The 19,127-nt window shown below is 37.8% G+C and overlaps 2 protein-coding genes across 4 annotated transcripts; both read left to right on the forward strand.

The window, feature by feature from the left end:
* Window positions 1-339: 339 nt before the first annotated feature.
* LOC113310417 (actin) lies at window positions 340-4,116 on the forward strand. 3 transcript variants are annotated; one of them, XM_026559084.1, is made up of 5 exons: window positions 340-1,384; window positions 2,383-2,455; window positions 2,574-2,967; window positions 3,041-3,654; window positions 3,774-4,116. In XM_026559084.1, the coding sequence occupies exons 2-5, from the start codon at window positions 2,396-2,398 to the stop codon at window positions 3,837-3,839; spliced, it is 1,134 nt and encodes a 377-aa protein (XP_026414869.1). In that variant the 5' UTR covers window positions 340-1,384; window positions 2,383-2,395; the 3' UTR covers window positions 3,840-4,116. The 3 variants fall into 3 exon arrangements, with proteins under 3 accessions (XP_026414869.1, XP_026414868.1, XP_026414870.1); XM_026559083.1 differs by lacking the exon at window positions 340-1,384 and adding an exon at window positions 1,406-1,555; XM_026559085.1 differs by lacking the exon at window positions 340-1,384 and adding an exon at window positions 1,421-1,534.
* Window positions 4,117-5,588: 1,472 nt separating this feature from the next.
* On the forward strand, window positions 5,589-12,247 carry LOC113310416 (U-box domain-containing protein 33-like). Its single transcript, XM_026559082.1, has 7 exons — window positions 5,589-6,119; window positions 8,740-8,858; window positions 9,014-9,123; window positions 9,520-9,991; window positions 10,128-10,676; window positions 10,795-11,517; window positions 11,637-12,247. The coding sequence occupies exons 1-7, from the start codon at window positions 5,795-5,797 to the stop codon at window positions 11,817-11,819; spliced, it is 2,481 nt and encodes an 826-aa protein (XP_026414867.1). The 5' UTR covers window positions 5,589-5,794; the 3' UTR covers window positions 11,820-12,247.
* The last annotated feature ends 6,880 nt before the right edge of the window (window positions 12,248-19,127 follow it).

The raw sequence follows: 19,127 nt of genomic DNA on the forward strand, positions 1-19,127 counted from the left end.
CGAGAATCTTAAATAGAAACATGAATTCATTCACTGATAGTAGCCTTTTTCAAAGACTCCAACAACTATAGTACTAGTAACAGCAGTAGTGGGTTTCAGATGAACTTGTGATTTTGATGTTCAACAATCAATAATAACTCCCAGACTAAAATTGATGAGAAATTTGAATTCATTCACTGTATGTACACACAATCAATCAATTTCAGTCCTCCTACTCCAATAAACAAAATGCATTATAAGTACCCATCTCTCTAGACTTCATCTTCTCCACATCACTCACAAAATACACTTCAACTTCGTTATAAAAATGCAGTAGCATCCATCTCTCTAAACTTCATCTTCTCCTCATCACTCACAAAAACGCTTTCAAACTTCATTATAAGAAGGCAGTAGCATCCATCTCTCTAAATTTCATCTTCTCCTCATCTTTCAGAAAAACATGGCTAAGATGTTGATGGTAGTCCGTGACTGTGAATCATTCAGATGTGATTTCTCCGATGTAATTTTTCCCTACCATCGCTGGCAGTAGATCTGCAACAACAAATTGTTGAAGTGATTAATCAATACGAAGCCGAGCTAATTCATATCGTATGAAATATGAAGGATACGTAGATGTTCTTTCAATTTCAACCACAGAGGGTAACCCAAATTAGGCTAAAACCACCATGTTTCTATTTTTCAGAGAAAATCCTTAAATGGGTTTGTAAAACAATGTTTGATAATCATAGATCTACAGCTAAAACTTGTTTTCAATGGAGAAATTTCGGATTTTTATGAAATCAGATTGAAATCAGATCGGATCTGAAGATGGAAGAGAAAGAGAGAAGAAGAAGAAAGAAGAAGAATACGATGAACATATAAAATCTCGCGATAAAATTTAATTTCAATAATTTAGGGTCCGAGAATAATTTTTCCCTAAAAGATGGATGCGCGCCTTCAGATTTCAGGGCGCGGGTTTCGCAGTGAAAAAAATCTGAAAAATGGATCTCCCTGTAATTTTCACTTCGTAAATATCTCTCCCAATCTAGAAGGAATGTGTAAAAGCCCAGCGAGAAAGGGATGCGTTGAAAGATATCAAGAAAAAGAAAAGGGCAGTATAGTGATTGCGGCAAAAAGGGGAAAAGAGAACAGCTGTATCCACGGTAGCCCCAGATGAACGTGACGAGTCGAACAAAGCGAAGATCTAGATTAATAGAGTTGACGGTCGGGATCCCATAAAAGTGGGACTTTTGAAATTTTTAGCATTTTTATTTGAGGTCCAAATTTTCATTTCTGGTTTCCATTTTGAAACCACATACCAAACGTCGAGGGTTGTGTGTGCGGCTGTCAGCTTAGATCGGAATAGAGTTTGTTTCTTCTTCACGATTAATCTAGGGTTTCTCAGGTAATAATCATTCTCATCTTTCTCTATTATTTTAGAGTTTCATCTTCTTCTCTTGTTCTTTATTATTGTTATTCTTTTCACGTTTGGACATTCAGATCGATTTCTTAGATCGATCTGTTGTTTCTTTCGTCGTTTTTAGATCCACAAAAGGTTTTATTTCTATCTCTTATTGTGAGTATTACGTTAATCGATTTCTACTTATGCATTCGTTTTATTAGGTTTCTAGGTTAACATCTGGTGTTTATTAAGATTGACATTGCGAGTTTTCCATTCATGGAATTGTATGTTTTTAATCGTTTGTATAGTGTTGATCCAAAGCTTGTGTGAGCTCATTCCGTTGGATGAATTTTGGGATTAATTTTATACTTGGTTGTAACAGTGATACGGATATTTAGAACTTTTCGCGAGATAAATTTTGTTCTCTATCTGATAGGATGTGTTGTCCGAGTTGATTTTGTCTGTGGAGGATCTGCATTTATAGGCTGTTGAGAATTTGGAGAGTTGTGGATATAAATTTCTCTTTTCTTAGGCATTGGAATCTTTTTATCTGAAATTGTGTGCGTACTTTAGAATTGATTCCATCTAACAGCTAAATGACACTAATGTTCATAGAAGTATAGAGACCATAGATTCCTGTCTTTGTTGTTGAGAAAATGGTTTTAGTAGGAATACGTTGAGATTCTTGCTGCATGTGATATGTGTCAAGGTCTTGAATTTGTTTTTAGGATCTTAATCTGTCAGATGTCTTAGTTTCACTTTTTTTTTGGTAAAGAAAATTGATGAATATGATTTTATCAATGTGTATGGAATACTGATGATAGATTGTGTGAGCCAAATGATACTTTTGATCTTTTTGTTATTAACATTTGTACACAAATTGGCATACATAGAGTTTTAGCTTACCACTACTTTATATAAGATAAAGATTTGTCAAATAATTATCTTCTTTCGTTTCTTCTCATCATTGTTTTGGTTTTGGATTTCTTGCTTTTCGGCAGCAAGCAATAAAAAATGGCAGATGCAGAGGATATTCAGCCACTCGTGTGCGACAATGGTACAGGAATGGTCAAGGTATGATTAGTTCCTGTAATGGGAACAGTGATATTTTCTGATTGCTTCCTGTGAAGTTGAATTATGGTCATTGTTTTTTCCTAATTCTAAGTATTTGAGACGGCTATTTGTCTTTTAGGCTGGATTCGCTGGAGATGATGCTCCCAGAGCTGTGTTTCCTAGCATTGTCGGTCGTCCCCGCCACACTGGTGTGATGGTTGGTATGGGCCAAAAAGATGCCTATGTTGGGGATGAGGCTCAGTCCAAGAGAGGTATCTTGACTCTAAAATACCCTATTGAGCATGGTATTGTGAGTAACTGGGATGACATGGAGAAGATCTGGCATCACACGTTTTACAATGAACTTCGTGTGGCTCCAGAAGAGCACCCTGTTCTTCTTACTGAAGCACCTCTTAACCCCAAGGCTAATCGTGAGAAGATGACTCAAATCATGTTCGAGACTTTTAACACTCCTGCTATGTATGTTGCCATCCAGGCTGTCCTTTCCCTCTACGCCAGTGGTCGAACAACTGGTAAGCGTCTATAGTGGTTCTAAATATCTGATATTGTTTGCTACTATCATCTTCTAACAGTGGGCTTGTGCAGGTATTGTTCTCGACTCTGGTGATGGTGTCAGCCACACAGTACCCATCTACGAAGGTTATGCACTCCCACATGCCATCCTTCGTCTTGACCTGGCAGGTCGTGACCTTACTGATGCGCTGATGAAAATCCTGACTGAACGTGGTTACTCATTCACCACCACTGCTGAACGGGAAATTGTAAGAGACATGAAGGAGAAGCTGGCATACATTGCTCTTGATTATGAACAGGAACTCGAGACTTCCAAGACAAGCTCCTCAGTTGAAAAGAGCTACGAATTGCCTGATGGTCAGGTAATCACCATTGGGGCTGAGCGTTTCAGATGTCCAGAGGTCCTCTTCCAGCCTTCCATGATTGGTATGGAAGCTGCTGGTATTCATGAGACTACATACAACTCCATCATGAAGTGTGACGTCGATATCAGGAAGGATCTGTACGGAAACATTGTTCTCAGTGGTGGATCTACCATGTTCCCTGGAATTGCTGATAGGATGAGCAAGGAGATCACAGCTCTTGCACCAAGCAGCATGAAGATTAAGGTGGTCGCTCCACCCGAACGAAAATACAGTGTCTGGATCGGAGGTTCTATCTTGGCTTCTCTCAGCACTTTCCAACAGGTCTGTTTTTCTTTCCCGTATATGATTAGAAATTGTGTTCATATCTAGAGTAAAGCTTTTGGCAGTGACTGAAACTGTAGACAATTGACTTGTGAACTTCTCTTCTTTCACGAATGCAGATGTGGATCGCAAAGGCAGAATACGACGAATCTGGTCCTTCAATCGTTCACAGGAAATGTTTCTAATCATCATGCACTGGAAAGGAAGAGCTGCAGATAAACTGAGTATTACTGAGTTATTATGTCTAGGAATCAAAATGCAGTTTGCATTATTTTTATTTTACATTTTTCGTTTCATTTTGTTTTTGGGTTGTGTTGGCGAGTGTGTGTACTTTTCCCTCTCTTATTCGGATGATGTATCTTTTGAAAGGGTCATGATGCAGTAATCTCTGATAAAATTCTTATTCTTTCATTTGTTTTTCATTCTATCTTAGAAGTGGAATTTATTGCTGCCGTTCAAGCACAACAGTAGCATCACTGTATGGCATTATACCTAGGTCTTGTTTAACTTCCTGTCCTTCGTTTTCTTTTTTCCTGAATGACCCTTCTTGAAGATTATTTCTTTACAACTCCTGAAGTGCATTTCTTCAAACTCAAAATAATTTTCACGCCGTTATCCGTAAGTGTCTTGTGTTCTGCACACGACTCTTATCTTATGCAAGTCCCACGTTGGTTTGAGCTTTTGCTGGCAGATCCCATGGCGGCATTGTTGTACTTGATTCTGATCAAACATCCTCGGGGTTGGTCTACTTTGATAAAATTCACAGGAATCATGAAATTTCAGTGGAAAAGACTGGAACTGCTATATTCACCAAAGAAAACAAAGCCGGAGCAAATATACCAGTATCGAGTTGCACATCTGCATTATGATTGTATTGATATCTAAACTAAAGCTTTTGGCAATGTCAACAGGTGATGTGCCAATATTCTCGGAGTCGGTTGAGTCGGAGGTTTCATCGCGATCCGAGATTTGCCTCGCAAGAAATTTTTACCTTGCATTGTGATATATAGGCCCAATACGGTGAACCTTGAACTGAAAGACTTCTGATCTAGTCATCGTCTTAATCAGAATGGATCAACAAAACATTTCTAACACGATTTTAAAGCAAATAACAACCAGACAAGTTGCAGAGAGAATAAAAAAATAGATCAATAAACCAAGATGTACAAGGATAACAATAAAAAATACATTGTACACAGGCTTGCATAAACAAGATCCGAAACCCTCAAACCATATACAATGAGGATAATTGCTCCCAAAATTTCCTACAAGAAAGAAGAAGATTGGGCCCTCTTTTATCCATGCAAACGTTTGGACCACAACTCCGATATTCCTATGTAAAACAAAAACGGAAAATATCAAAATACAGTTCAGCATTTGAATTAGATTTACGTATTAAGGAATTAATATTCGGGAAGAAGAATAATCTTTGATTCTCTTTAGGGAAACAGGAAACTGTGTAATGTTTTTAAAAACTACTCCGATTAAAAGGGACAAAATGAGTTCCTTCGATTTAATGAAGTGGTAAGCTTGTTTTTAATTTCAATCCAATGTTCCATCATCAAGAGCACAAACATTTGAATGATATCGCAGGTGCAATATCTACCGTATCACACTTTGATATGATGTTGATACTTATTATGTACGTCATTTTTGTTATTATTGTTTAATTAACAGGTTCGATTGCTTAAGTATGAAATAAAAACCGAAAAAGATTAAGAACCCTTAACCCTAAAACCAATCTAATTAACTGTTCCCCAAACCCAAAACCCATCCAACCTTTGAAGATAGACAAAGAGCATCAAAATCAAGATGAAATAGCCAATCAGGTAACTGCAGAGATCAGGGGATATCCATTCCACGTGTCAGAATCGTACTCGTGATAATAGTCTCCAACTTGCAGTAATTTAATTGATTATATATTGGCTACCTAGTCCAGTAGGGTCACATGAATTCCACTGGAGCTTCAAAAGGGATCATTCTCTAAGATCCCAAAATGCCAATTATAACTTTACTCTCAAACTATTTTTTATTCCATTTATTGTGTGTTAACAACTTAAATAATGAAATCTAGTTCAAATTACAGCTTTTTAAATTTGGTTAATAATTTTTTTGCTTAGCGTCGGATTTCCGGTACGAAATGGAACTTCTTAATCCATCTCCACCTCCCCAACAGATCGGTGGTCATTTTGCCGGTTTGATAACTCCGGTATCGTCGTATTTTAGTCTTAACAACTTCGATCAAAGAGCTTTCATGGCGATTATACCTCCACCCCGACGACGAGAAACTGTAGAAGTGAGTGGTGCTAGTAGTACTTATGGTGATGATGATAAAGTTTATGTAGTTGTTGTGAATTCGATTGATATGACTGTGGCTTTACTTCATTGGACTTTTCGGCAATTTAGAAATCGAGAAATTTGTCTCGTTCATGTCTATCAACCTTCTCCTACGATACCAACTCTCTGTAAGTCCTTTCATTCTTCTCTTTAATTTCTTTCTTTTGTCTCTGTATATTACTTCTGATTAAGATTACTTGTAGTGTTTTTTCTTGATAAGATCTTTAGTTTATAGGTTTTCGCTTACGGTCATAACCACGCATGAGTCCTCATCTTCAGCTTGATTTGAATTAGTTGGTGTGTTTAACATAAGAATATCATAGACGATCTTAATTAATGTTAATACTGCCGTTTAGTTCTGTTGGATTTTTCTCCTCTTCATTTGGTTACATTTTGTTTTAATGGAGTCCTGCGAGAAATTTCGGGGTCCAAGTCTGTCTTTCCTTTGGGTCGTCGGTACGTACTTTTAATGTTATACTGTGAAGATGCAGAAAGTCTGTCACACAGTTTACTCAAGAAGTCTTCCTTGAGTCGTCTCATTTGAAGACTTTAACCCATGAGCCATATTTTTCCTGAGAAAAGAGTAAATGGTATATGAACTAACCACAGTTCTACTTACGACTGTATCACATCGAAAATGCTAGGTGTCCCCCCACTATTCTCCTAATAGATGTCAACCAACTATCACACCAAGAAGTCGAGGAGTTCTCCTTTTACAAGTTAGGGTCAATTAATACAGCATCTTGATTTTAGTGTTGAGAAACACATATTATCCCTCTCAAGTCTCAACAATAGCATTTATAGGGAGGGTAAGTGTCTTTTGGACCCAATAGCATCCTCTGTAAGCTGGCCTTGAATTAGGACAAACCTATAATACGCAGAGGCGTTGCACCAACACCCCATTTAGGAGGTTGCCCCCCTAAGATCCCTTTTGTGCCGGTAAATTAGGGCTTCCGCCAACCCGATCGGACTTCGGACCCATTAATTATTTTGCGAGTGGGTATCCAATCTGTGAACAAGGGGATCTGCAGGCGCCAATTTAGAAATCCATTTGACACCACACACTAGGTTGAGGGATAAATGGGGATGTAAATATAGAAAGATATTTAAACTTAGGTGATAAATATAAGTTTCCCGGGCAAACCTAAAGTATACACGCTCTTCCTACATTACTCTACTAACTAAAGCAAAAACCATTTTATTTTTGAAGTCATTCATGATCTTGTTAAAGAAGTATAACTTTAAATTTAATGATGTTGTCATAAGAATTCATCGCATCCTGAAGATATTAATTCACTTACCCATTGTACTCATGGATTATATTGAGAAGGTTGGAATTATTGTCTAAAGAAACATTTTGGTCGACAACTGAAAGAATTTTTGATAGAGCCTTGAGTCAGAAGAAAGACTTTGTTTTTGGTGTTTCATTCAAGATTTCCAGCATTAGTAAACTGTGATAGTTGGTGTTTCAATTTGAATATGGTTTTATATGACCAATAGATATGTAATGTTTTGTCGATTTGTAGAAGTTTTGATGCTGTGGAGTTTCCATGTCGATAATGGATATTCATTCTGTTGTCTTTAGCATTCTATGAGCTTATCACTAAGATTACATTCATAAAATTAAGTTTACTAGCTTCGACATAGGCGTACTTAGAGAAAAACTCAGGGAGAACATGATTGGAAGTCGTAGTAACATTTCTTTTTTCCTTTCTATTCCCTGGAGAGCACATTTGTAACCTACTCCCAGTAAGTCTTTAAGTATGCTGCATGTGATGCAAACTCAACATAAGCTACCATATTTGTGTCTACACTAGGATTCGTTTTTTGTATGATGCTTTTAACATTATTTGAATTACTGGGATGTTCTGCATATGTATTAGCTGTCGCACCTAACACACGCCTAAGTGAATTTGCATTCGAGTTTTCTCATATATGCACGCAATATCAGCTACAAGGAGGAGATATATAGGATTTCACAGGTCACTTTGTTGTTGGGTTAGTTTTGAACGCACAGCTTAATCAGAATGCTGAAGTATCCACGAGCAAATTTAATCGCAGAACATCTGAATGCTTAGAGCTGTGCTTCTTCTTCTTCATTGCGTTGATGCAGTTAAGTGTTTGAATTGATTTGGGAAACAAAGAGTGCACCGCATAATTAGTTACCTATTTACCCACCCTAAGAAAGCATTTTCTCCTGCCTTAAATGAGATTGGATTAATGGTGTTATTAATTTAAGTCAACACAATTACTTAAACGTCCTTTGACCGTACGATTGGTAATGTGGATACACGCTTCCTAGACCAGAACATGTCTTCTTCATCTCAATTTGTTTAATGCCAGCAGACCAATCTCCATAAGCTGTTGACAAGATGATCAAAATCGCAAACGTCACACGACCGATCAAATTACCCTATTAACCTTCTAAACTATGTGGAAAACCCTAATTATTTCCATTTTTGCTTCCTCTTTGAAATTAGAAAACAAAAGTTATTATTGTTAAACTAATCTGAAGTATTATTATAACGAGGCTTTATAGTATTATAATTTCCATTCAAAAAGAACAATACTGGAATATCCTGTTTAACAAAAACAAAATTAATCAGGTATACATGAAAGAAAAGATGATCTCTAGAAAAGAATGATCTATTGGTGCGTTGTAGAACTGTTCTTCAACACATTTCATTTCTGTATGAAATTTTTGTGGGAATATTCTCAGTTTTTCATTTTATATACTTTTTATTGTAGTGGGAAAACTTCCTGCAAATCAAGCCAATCAAGAATCGCTTGCTGTCTATAGAGAAGAAGAAAGACAAAGGAATAGCAAACTTATCTCTAATTACCTGGGCATTTGCAACAGATCAAAGGTATCAACCCTCTTCTTTCTCAATTAAGAAATTTCTAGGATTGGATTGTTTGAAGATTTTTTGATTCGTAGTTGAAATGCGTATCTAGTATTTCTTTCTAAGTTGTTGCTGTGATTTTTGTATAGAATTTAATGGAAAGGAATAAAATTTTGCAGGTCAAAGCAAGCACCATTACAATTGAAGCTACAAATTTACACAAGGGCATTGTAGAGCTAATTACGAGACATGGCATCAAAACATTGGTTATGGAGACGATGCGAGACAAGTAAGTTCTTTTGGCATTACAATTGGAACCTAACTGCAACTTACTTAAACAAATTTCTTGAAATATATCTAATATTAAGTAAAGGATTTGTACCTGGTATTGGCACTTGAGATTACTATATCTAGCAAATTATGTGACCTCTAAATGGATGAGGTTCCGACAGGGGTAATAGTCATTCCCATTGTGACCTCACTGAGCTGAGTTTCAGTGTGTGCGTTTGATTAGTTCTTTTATGCTGAAATTTGGTCTGTTTATGGCACTTCATATCCCACAGTGTTCCTGTCAGTGACATGTTCTTTATAAAGTATTTGTTAAGGTTTCATTGTTAAGGAAATATAAATTTTGGTTTGACATTCTTTTCCCTAGTAAAAAAGTTCTTACATGGGTATATTACAGTTGCGCGAAGGTGAAGAAGAGCCATGCTGCCAAAAAGGCACCTCCATTCTGTGACATTTGGTTTGTGAGCCAAGGCAAACTTCTCTGGACAAGGGAGGCTACTGAAAATGCTGTAAATTTTATGCCAACAATGATTAGATCACCCAAAGCATCGCTTACAGACGCCACAAGTTCATTCGCTACTGGGAGATGCCGTGATGGGATTATCAGACAAGATGAGATAGAACCTCTATCCGCTTCTGGATCAGTTGCACGAAATACATTAAATTTTAACAATGTCACCGCTACATCTGGGTACACACCTATTGAAATTAGAGGGTCATCAGGAGTTGATTCAGATGCTGAAGAAGAAATGTTATGTAAGAAACTTATTGAAGCCACGACGGAAGCTGAAAAAGCTAAGGATGAAGCATTTGCAGAGTTACTGGAGCGCAGAAGATTGGAATCGGAATCTGCGGAAACCATGAATAAGGTAGTCCTGACATTTAATTTAACTCTGCTCTTTTCTATTATTTTTCATACTTTTGAGATTATTTTCTAATCTTTACAGTGTTGCAAAAGTCTTGAAAGCATTCTCAACAATGTTATATTATGTCTTCTCTTTGCAGGTTAAACGTTTTGAAGCTGCTTGTACAGATGAAGTTCAATTGAGAAACCAAATCGAGGATGAAATAAGCAGTATAAGAGAAGAGAAAGAAAAGCTCTTAGTGCAGAAGGAAGAAGTCTCCGAGGAGCTACAAAGAACAATGAAAAATGTTGCTGTCCTTAGTAATCGTGTTCAGGAGGCAAATGCTCGCCAAGTAGAAGCTACTAGAGAACTAAGGCTTATCCAAGCGTCCCTTGCAACTCTCCGAGTTGAAAAGAAGAAAGTTCAACGGCAGAGAGATGGCGCCATGCGAAGAGTGGATCAGTGGAAAAGTCGTGGGCTAGTGGGACCTTCAAACTATGATGAGTTTTTCCTTTTAACCGACTCAGAAGAGTTAACAGAGCTTTCTTTGTCAGATTTGGAGACTGCAACGTGCAACTTTTCGGAAAGCTTCAAGATTGGACAGGGACAGTATGGTTGTGTTTACAAAGGAGAGTTGTTGGACAGAAGTGTTGCTATAAAGAAGCTGTATCCATTTAAGATTCGTGGAAGATTGGAGTTTCAACAAGAGGTAAAGTTCTATTTTTCTCGTATCTTTCTAGAAGAAGGAAAAAAGTATGTTGTAAGATGGGACCTTCAAGAAAAGTTACTTTAATATTATCAACTAACATTTGGTATCATGTATGCAGGTACACGTTCTGAGCAAATTAGAACATCCTCATCTAGTAACTCTGATTGGAGCATGTCCTGAAGCTTTGTCACTAGTCTACGAGTACATACCCAATGGGAGCATCCAGGACCACCTCTTTAGCAAAAACAGCAAACACCTTCTTCCTTGGAAAACTCGAACGCGTATTGCAGCGGAGATTGCAAGCTCGCTCTTCTACTTGCATTCTTCCAAACCTGAAAAGATTGTTCACTGTAACCTTAAACCCGAAAATATCATGTTGGATTCTGAGTTCCACTGTAAGGTAGGGGATTATGGGATATGGCGGCTTGTCCCAGAGGATACTGCTCGTTGTCCGAGTTTTGGCAGAAGTGCGGAGCCAAAGTCTGCCTTACCATACAGAGATCCAGAGATGCAGACAAGTGGACATGTAACAACCAAATCAGACATCTACTCATTCGGGGTGATAATTTTACAGCTAGTAACAGGGAAGCCTCCGGTAGGTTTAGTAAGTGAAGTTCGTAGAGCCGTGTTATGTGGTAGAATGGTGTCCATATTGGACCAATCGGCTGGAGAGTGGCCTACATATATTGCCAGGAGGTTGGTGGAACTAGGTTTACATTGCTGTGAGATGAACAGCCGAGATAGGCCAGAGCTGACGCCAACTTTGATCAGGGAACTAGAGCGTTTACCCCTTGCGGAAGATCGTCCGATTCCCTCTTTTTTCGTGTGTCCTATCCGCCAGGTGAGCCTTGACTTTAGTTCTAACCTCTTGGGGTTAGATTATAATTTTTCTATTTTACTGAACAAGAAAATTAAAGATACCTTGTCTTAGTTACTTACATATAAATGGGACGGCTACAGGAGATTATGCACGATCCTCATGTGGCTGCAGATGGGTTCACATATGAAGGTGAGGCTATGCGTGGATGGTTGAAGAACGGACGTGATACTTCTCCTATGACTAATCTGAAACTAAGTCACTTGCATCTCACTCCTAATCATGCACTTCAACTTGCTATCAGGGATTGGCTGTGCCAATCTTGAAGGTAGAAACGCATTCACGTATGCATAAACTGTGGTCTGAAATGCATTCACGTATGCATAAACTGTGGTCTGAAAGTTGGCGTTTATCTGATCTTGGTATCTATTGTATATCTGAATGAATGAATGCATGCTAAGCAAGCATGTGTATAGTGAGAAGCCACTTACTCGGTAATGCAAACCATATAGGATTCAGATTCTATTGTAAATCGAGGTTTTCAGGACTTAATTTGCCCATTCAAAAATTAAGATTTTCCGGGCAAAGTTTGTCTACCTGAAATTTCTATTCCAAGTCCCCCACATTTTTTTTTTGTATGTATAGAAAAGCATATTTAGTGATCAATATGTAAGAAACTGGATTGTAGTCATGGAGGTCTTGGTATAACTTACTAATGTAGGAGCACTATGTACAAAAACATCAACATTGCCTATTTTCAGTTGCAATTTTGGATAAAGTTTTTGATTAAGAACTGCGTTGATTCATGTTCCCTGCGAAATCTAATTCAACGAACGGCGTAATCGATTGTGGAGCCGGGAAATATCTTTTTTTTTTGCTCAATTGGACCGGCGGTCAATTTTCTTTTGTACTTGCAGTTAGAGCATAAAGTTGTTTCTCATTAGAGTGTAAACTCGCATGATTAGTAAGTACTTCTGCCTGAACCAGAGACGAAATCGTTGTAGCTGTTTTGGTTACTCTGACAACTTAAATTTAGTAAAGATTCGCCCAGGAGCTGCTGCTGTTGATTATCTATCTATTGTGGGTCTTTCTTGGTTTGCTTGTGACCATCGAGTCTGCAATTGTTTTTGTTTTCTTTACCATCATGATGATCAAAAGGTTTTCTTTTCAACTCTATGTAATCTAGCTGGAGGAATGTATTCTTTAAAGATATCGACCTTTCCCTGAACTACAGTACACCTGAATCATTGATCAGGTAAATTTAAAGTCGACAGGCGAGGCGAGTTTCACGTAAATTTCCAAGTCATTAACCTTAGACGAGTTTCATATCCGTCAAATAATCTTGCCTGCTGCGGCGCTGCCTCATTTTTTTTTTTTGCAATTATATATAAGAAGGATTAGGGTACAATTTGACGTGGGTATCTGGTGTCCACTGAGTCATTGAATATAATTTGACTAATAAAAATTGGGGTTGCCTGGTCCCAAATTTTAGTTGAGAGATCTCCCATTTGACTTCCATCTGCCGCATGATTGGCCATGCCATCTGCCGCCTGGTTTCCTTCTCGATAGTTGTGTTGGATAGTTAATTGCGGATTTTTTTGCATCCTATTTTTTATTTCATTAACCATTCCTGCGATGTACCACGATGGAGCAGTAGGGGATGTGATGAATTGGAGAAGGTTTTCCGAATCCGTCTCAAATAAAACCTTTTGCCATTTCCTTTTTATCGTCATTCTGGTTGATAGGAGCAAAGCCCAAGTTTCCGCTATTAAGGAAATCGTAATTCCTAGTGATTGAGCCAGCGCTATCAAAGTTCGTGCTTCCGAGTCTCTGCAGATGAAGCTTGCACCTGCAAAACCTGGGTGGCCCCTGGCCGCCCCATCCATGTTGATCTTTATCCAGTTCAGGTCCGCGTTGGACCATCCTACGGAGATAATTGATATCCTTTTGGTGTTTCCAGAATGATTAGGTACCAGAGAGTCACCAGGTAGTACATGAGGTGATAATTTTAAAGCCTCGCAGTATCCATGTTGTTGTTTTATGGCCCAAACTATAATTTCATCTGTTGTTGTTTGTTTTTACCGGTATACCAAATCATTCCTTGCTAGCCATAAGGTCCATAGTAGAAAACAAAGTGAGGATATGCAAGGTTTTGAAACAAATTATTGTAAGAGTTGGTGAATGGTTGTTTGAGGAGTTATGACGATTGTGGGGGTTACAGGTGGAGTTAGGTGTGTTGGAATGCTGAGTGTGTAAGGAGTTCCAGGCTGCAGCCATTATGGGGTAGTGGAGTAGCATGTGGTTCACTGATTCTTGATTAAAGTTGCATTTTGGGCAAATGTCTGAATTGGCCAGTTGGATACAATGTGGTAGACGTTATTGGGAAGTGGAGTAGCATGTGGTTCGCTGCCTCATATTGTTGTCTCCTAAACAATAGTTTCAATAACAACTGGAATTTGAGATAGTATGCGACTGACCTGTCTTTTTATTTATTTAATAAGAAATCATGGAAACCCGAAGGTTACATGAGTTAGGTATTGGTTTCATAATTCAAGTAACACAAAAAATGAATTACCAAACCATGTGTTTGTCAAACGTTCCATGAGGCTTACTGCCGTCAAATTTTTGGATATACAGTTTTCAGAAGCTGTAATTAAGTTAAGGGTTCTTGAAGCTACTAAGAAAAAGGTGAACAACATAACTAAAATCTCTACAAGGTTGCAGGAAAAACCTAAAATTTCACTTTGATTAATAGCCACTTGAATTTTTCATGCCCTTTTAAGATGGTATCCGGCTGATGTTTAACTTTAATTAAGTTGAATTTAGGGGGAAGAAAAAACTTTTCGCTTTCCCACGATAAAACCAGCTTTCTTACCTTAAAAATATTTTTCTTTGTTGTTTTTCCTTCGACCATGAGAGGATAATTTCTAATTTATAATCTCTGATATGGCTGACTAATGATAATGTTCTTAGATCTTCTTTGAAATTATGGGGATATGAAAATACCATAACCAACTACTATTTTTTTTCTTTCATTTCGAAATTTCGAATTTTTAACCGAAATAAGAATAAATTCTTATATAGTATTTGAACCCATTAACAGACAATACTGGTGAGCACCACACATCTGAGTGAATAAGATCCAGAGGACCATAAATATTTTTTTCTTCTTAAATATGCGGTTCAATATTATGCTTGCATAAAACTTTTCTGTGATATAGATTAAAGTTATGATTTTGATGCTTGTTTTCTGTAATACTCATATAGTTGAGTTAGCATCCATAAATCGTCAAAATGCGTACTTTTTTTCCTTCGTCTCAGGTCTTATCTTACGTGGTTTTTCCTAACAAGGTTTTAACGAGGCAACATTTTATTGACGTTAAATTTTTTATGTAAAATTTTGATATTGTGCTCTTTTTCCTTCGTCCATATATTTTTTTCCCGTTGGGATTTTAATGATAAGGTTTTAGTGAGGAAATTTATTTCAACATGGTGGTCATCCAAGGGGGAGTTGTATCAGTTTTCGTTATTCGTTGGATTCCCGCCCTTAACGAGGTCAATATGTTAGACCAAATCTGCATACATCTCTTAGAAATTTGGATGTCCTTCTGAACCACATAAGGTTTAGTCAATACGTTTTTTGTTCACGTATTGAAATGTGTTCATATCTTTGCACTTTGTTGAAGAAACTACATCAACTGCTTCTACAAATCATCTCTGAGAAGCTAGCAATCGAAAACACGAGTCCTCAATGCATTTAAAGAAGCATCAAAACTCGAGAGCACTACTATTAGAAGACTAGCACAAAAGAAAACTTCATCAACTAGAAATTTCTTCATGAAAGAACAAACAATCTTTTGCACTCAAGAAATTTGTTCATCGAAATTGGAAAGTTTCGTCTCAAAGATTTGCAAGCCCAGATTTAACCGAAGTACTTATCAGGGGGAGGATCATACTAAGAATTATTTTATTGGACTATCGTGTTGTAATCGTTTTCCTATGTCAAGGTTTTATCCCACCGGATTTTCCTTGTCAAGGTTTTAACGAGACATCATTGTTATGTACTCTTTTTCCTTCGCCTAGGTTTTTCCCTTTGGGTTTTCCTATCAAGGTTTTAATGAGGTAGTACACAACTAATGCAAACTTTATATATGATTTCTACTCTTTTTCCTTCATCTAGGTTTTGTCCCTTTTGGGTTTTCTTGACAAGGTTTTAACGAGGCAACATTGTAGTAGTGTGGTGTCATCCAAAGGGAAATGTTGTAAATAAATATCTGGTGGATTTACACCAAACTTGCTCCCCCCTATTATGTCTCCTTCTTTATCCTTCTACATTCTCCACTACTTTGTAACTCCCACAACTAGTGATATGGCACAAGCGGAAGCGATAAAATGACAAGGAGAATCCACTCTTTAATGGTGATGATTGAAATTCCAATCCAGGAGCAAAGACTCTAATCCAATAGTTAAAGGAAAATAACAATCAATCTCTTAAGAGAGGTAAACAAGGTTTTTAACCAAATACTAGTTTTCATAAACGTGAGCCGCAGCTAAAGAGAAATGACAATAGAAATGGCTTTATATAGCCTACAAAGATAAAACCCTAAAGTCTAGAACTTTCCTAAACAAGATAAACATAATAAAAAAGCTTAATTATCCTAACAAAAATAGTAAATATCCAAGATTTGTAGTCAAATCTTGGACCGAGTAAGCCAGGGCTAAATACGTCCCGTATCAGGCTCCCCTACTGCGACGAAACTCGTCTCGAGTTTACAACCAATTCGGCAAAACAGATACAAATTACGTGACTGTTCTTGAATCGGTACTTCAAAGACATAGCTTGCTCTCGAGTTATGCATGGGCACAACAAAACGACTGAAAATAAAGTGACGAGGAGAGTCACTCCATTCTTGTGTATGGAGAATAAACTGATGCTTTTGTCGAAACCCAACAAAAGATATTTGAGATCCTAATGCATAATCACGAGGGCATCCATCAAATACAGGTCGCACTTCACAACATTTGGCAAAAGTATCTTCATATTGACCGGGATAAAAATAACCAGCATCCACTATTTTTGACTCATTAGCTGAAACTAACACGACACCCTTATCTGCAAAACCAAACTCAACCGTCTTTGAGTCCAACATACAACCACATGTATTCCCTTGTAAATCCTTATCAACCATTGCCTCACTTTCCCTGTTGATGGACGGGATACTTACTGATCAAGTAGCGAATGATGATAAACCAACCCAAAATTTAACTGCCAAGATGCTTTCGGAAAACTGATTGTCGAGAAGGGGCGCAACCCAAACTGAGTCCCGCCGCAACTTTGATGAAGAAACTTTTTTTTTTTTTAATAAAAACCTAGAGATCACATGAATCCTCAACTGATTCTTCTAGGAAACCACAGATGAACATCACAGGAAAACCCTGCTCTGCTAACCACCTGATATGGCACAAGCGGAAGCGATAAAATGACAAGGAGAATCCACTCCTTAATGGTGATGATAGAAACTCCAATCCAGGAGCAAAGACTCTAATCCAAGAGTTAAAGGAAAATAACAGTCAATCTCTCAAGAGAGGTAAACAGGATTTTTAACCAAATACTAGTTTTCATAATCGTGAGCCGCAGCTAAAGAGAAATGACAATAGAAATGGCTTTATATAGCCTACAAAGATAAAACCCTAAAGTCCAGAAATTTCCTAAACAAGATAAACATAATAAAAAAGCTTAATTATCCTAACAAAAATAGTAAATATCCAAGATTTGTTGTCAAATCTTGGACCGAGTAAGCCAGGGCTAAATACGTCCCGTATAAACTAGTGTGATAACTTAGGTTTAATACTTCAGTAATGGACATGCACTCCATTACTCTTCTAGTTTTAATGTTATCTTTATTACATTCTCTTGTGCTTTCCTATAAACTGAGGCTCATTTCCTTTGTAATGGATAACTAATGAAAATTCTTCTTCTTTCTTTTTATTTTCTGTATCTCCTTTTAGTTTATAACATTATACTATATTTATATTTGAAGAAATCTAGGAGGCATAAAGTAGTTGAATTTTAAACCTTATTGGTGTTAGTATAAGCACCCGGATTTGGCATAGCCGATGGTGCAAGAATGGGGGTTTCAGATGACACAAAACCGAAGCCATAATTAACGATGATGTGGCAAATGCGGTTTCCCAGAGCGAATGATTAGTGGTTGCCTAAATAAACCTCATTGTAAATGTACACGTGTACGGATAATGACGAGAGTCTTGTCAGAAAAGGTACTAGGGCACATGTGTAAGGAATCCTAATGTCAGGCATTGCTTATAAAAGGAGGTTAAGCCTCCTGAGAGACACGGAGCTTTTCAGAGAATTGTACTGTGTATTGTGATTAATCTCCTTGTAACCCTTCATCAATTTTGGGATGTTTACATTTGGAGACTTCACTGGGAAATAATCCTCAATACAACCACACTAAGTTCTAAAAAAGAGAGAGAGAGAAATGGATCTATCGATCACAGAAATTCCCAGTGCGTCCGGCGTTACTCCAGGCTCGGGTTTTGTTCTTGCCAAGACGACTGGAGGGACAGTGACAACTCCGACGTCTGAAGGATCGCAAACACAACAGCAAGTTCCTGAATTCGGAATGCCGGTAATGGAGGATTCGGGGGCACAACGACAAACTTTACAAATAAGGGTAAGTCAACCAAATGTTGCTGGAGAAGTACAGAGACAAGTCAAGGAGTGTACGAAGCAAAGTGAAGTCCCGCAAACACAAATTGGAATAGAATGATCAAGTCCACATACGGGGATACACAGGCACTCGTTAGCTCCTGCACAACAACTTGAGGTACAACAGATGCATCGGGAGTTAGCAGAATCCGATAAAAGACATTTGGTTTTAATGGACAGGCTAGCTGAGCTCCAACCCGAGGGAGGTGATGATGACCTTGATCTCTTCATATTGCCGCAACACCCACTTCTATTACAGAGTAGAACTCAACGAGACACTTTCGGTAGACGAATCTCATTCTCTAGACAGAATGCACAACGAAGCGAGACACGATGTATTTTTCGGACACAGAGAGAAGGCTTCCGCAATACTGATAGGTAACCTAATAAAGAACAAGATAACATTGTACTAGCCGGAGAACATATCACCAAATATCTTAAGGAATATTACGGGTTAACACCTCCTGCAATGAACTACACTTTCCAAACCCCTTTCACTCAAGGGTCATTAGAAAAATCCATGCCAGTAAAGTACAAACAACCTAAATTTCAATTATTTGACGGTTCAGGAAATGCGACAGAGCATGTGTTCCGTTTCCTCATGGCTTTAAATGAGCATGCCACGAATGATTCCATTTATCTAAGAGAATTCGGAAAGTCACTTACTTGTTCCGCCTTTACATGGTTTGTGGGATTAGAGGAGAATAATAATTCTTCCTGGAATGACATGCACAATTTATTCATGAAGAAATTCTACTCGTGACAAAAGCAACTAACAATTTCGAATATTTGTAACCATATTTACAAGACTGATGGTAAATACCTGGATTTTGCGAGAAGCTTCAGAGCTGAATGTTTGCCAAGTAATGTTAAATCCCAGAAAAGTAACTCTCCAAAATTGGTA

Source organism: Papaver somniferum, chromosome 9 (assembly GCF_003573695.1).
Source record: "Papaver somniferum cultivar HN1 chromosome 9, ASM357369v1, whole genome shotgun sequence".
In the NCBI taxonomy this organism is placed as follows: Eukaryota; Viridiplantae; Streptophyta; class Magnoliopsida; order Ranunculales; family Papaveraceae; genus Papaver; species Papaver somniferum.

What these genes read in the sequence shown, in the direction of transcription:
- LOC113310417 (XM_026559084.1), top strand. Translation starts at nt 2,396, where the DNA reads ATGGCAGATGCAGAGGATATTCAGCCACTCGTGTGCGACAATGGTACA. An exon ending in ATGGTACAGGAATGGTCAAG is followed by an intron (nt 2,456 to 2,573) that starts GTATGATTAGTT and finishes TTTGTCTTTTAG; the next exon opens with GCTGGATTCGCTGGAGATGA. An exon ending in CTCTCAGCACTTTCCAACAG is followed by an intron (nt 3,655 to 3,773) that starts GTCTGTTTTTCT and finishes TCACGAATGCAG; the next exon opens with ATGTGGATCGCAAAGGCAGA.
- LOC113310416 (XM_026559082.1), top strand. Translation starts at nt 5,795, where the DNA reads ATGGAACTTCTTAATCCATCTCCACCTCCCCAACAGATCGGTGGTCAT. An exon ending in TCCTACGATACCAACTCTCT is followed by an intron (nt 6,120 to 8,739) that starts GTAAGTCCTTTC and finishes TTTTTATTGTAG; the next exon opens with TGGGAAAACTTCCTGCAAAT. An exon ending in GATTGGAGTTTCAACAAGAG is followed by an intron (nt 10,677 to 10,794) that starts GTAAAGTTCTAT and finishes TCATGTATGCAG; the next exon opens with GTACACGTTCTGAGCAAATT.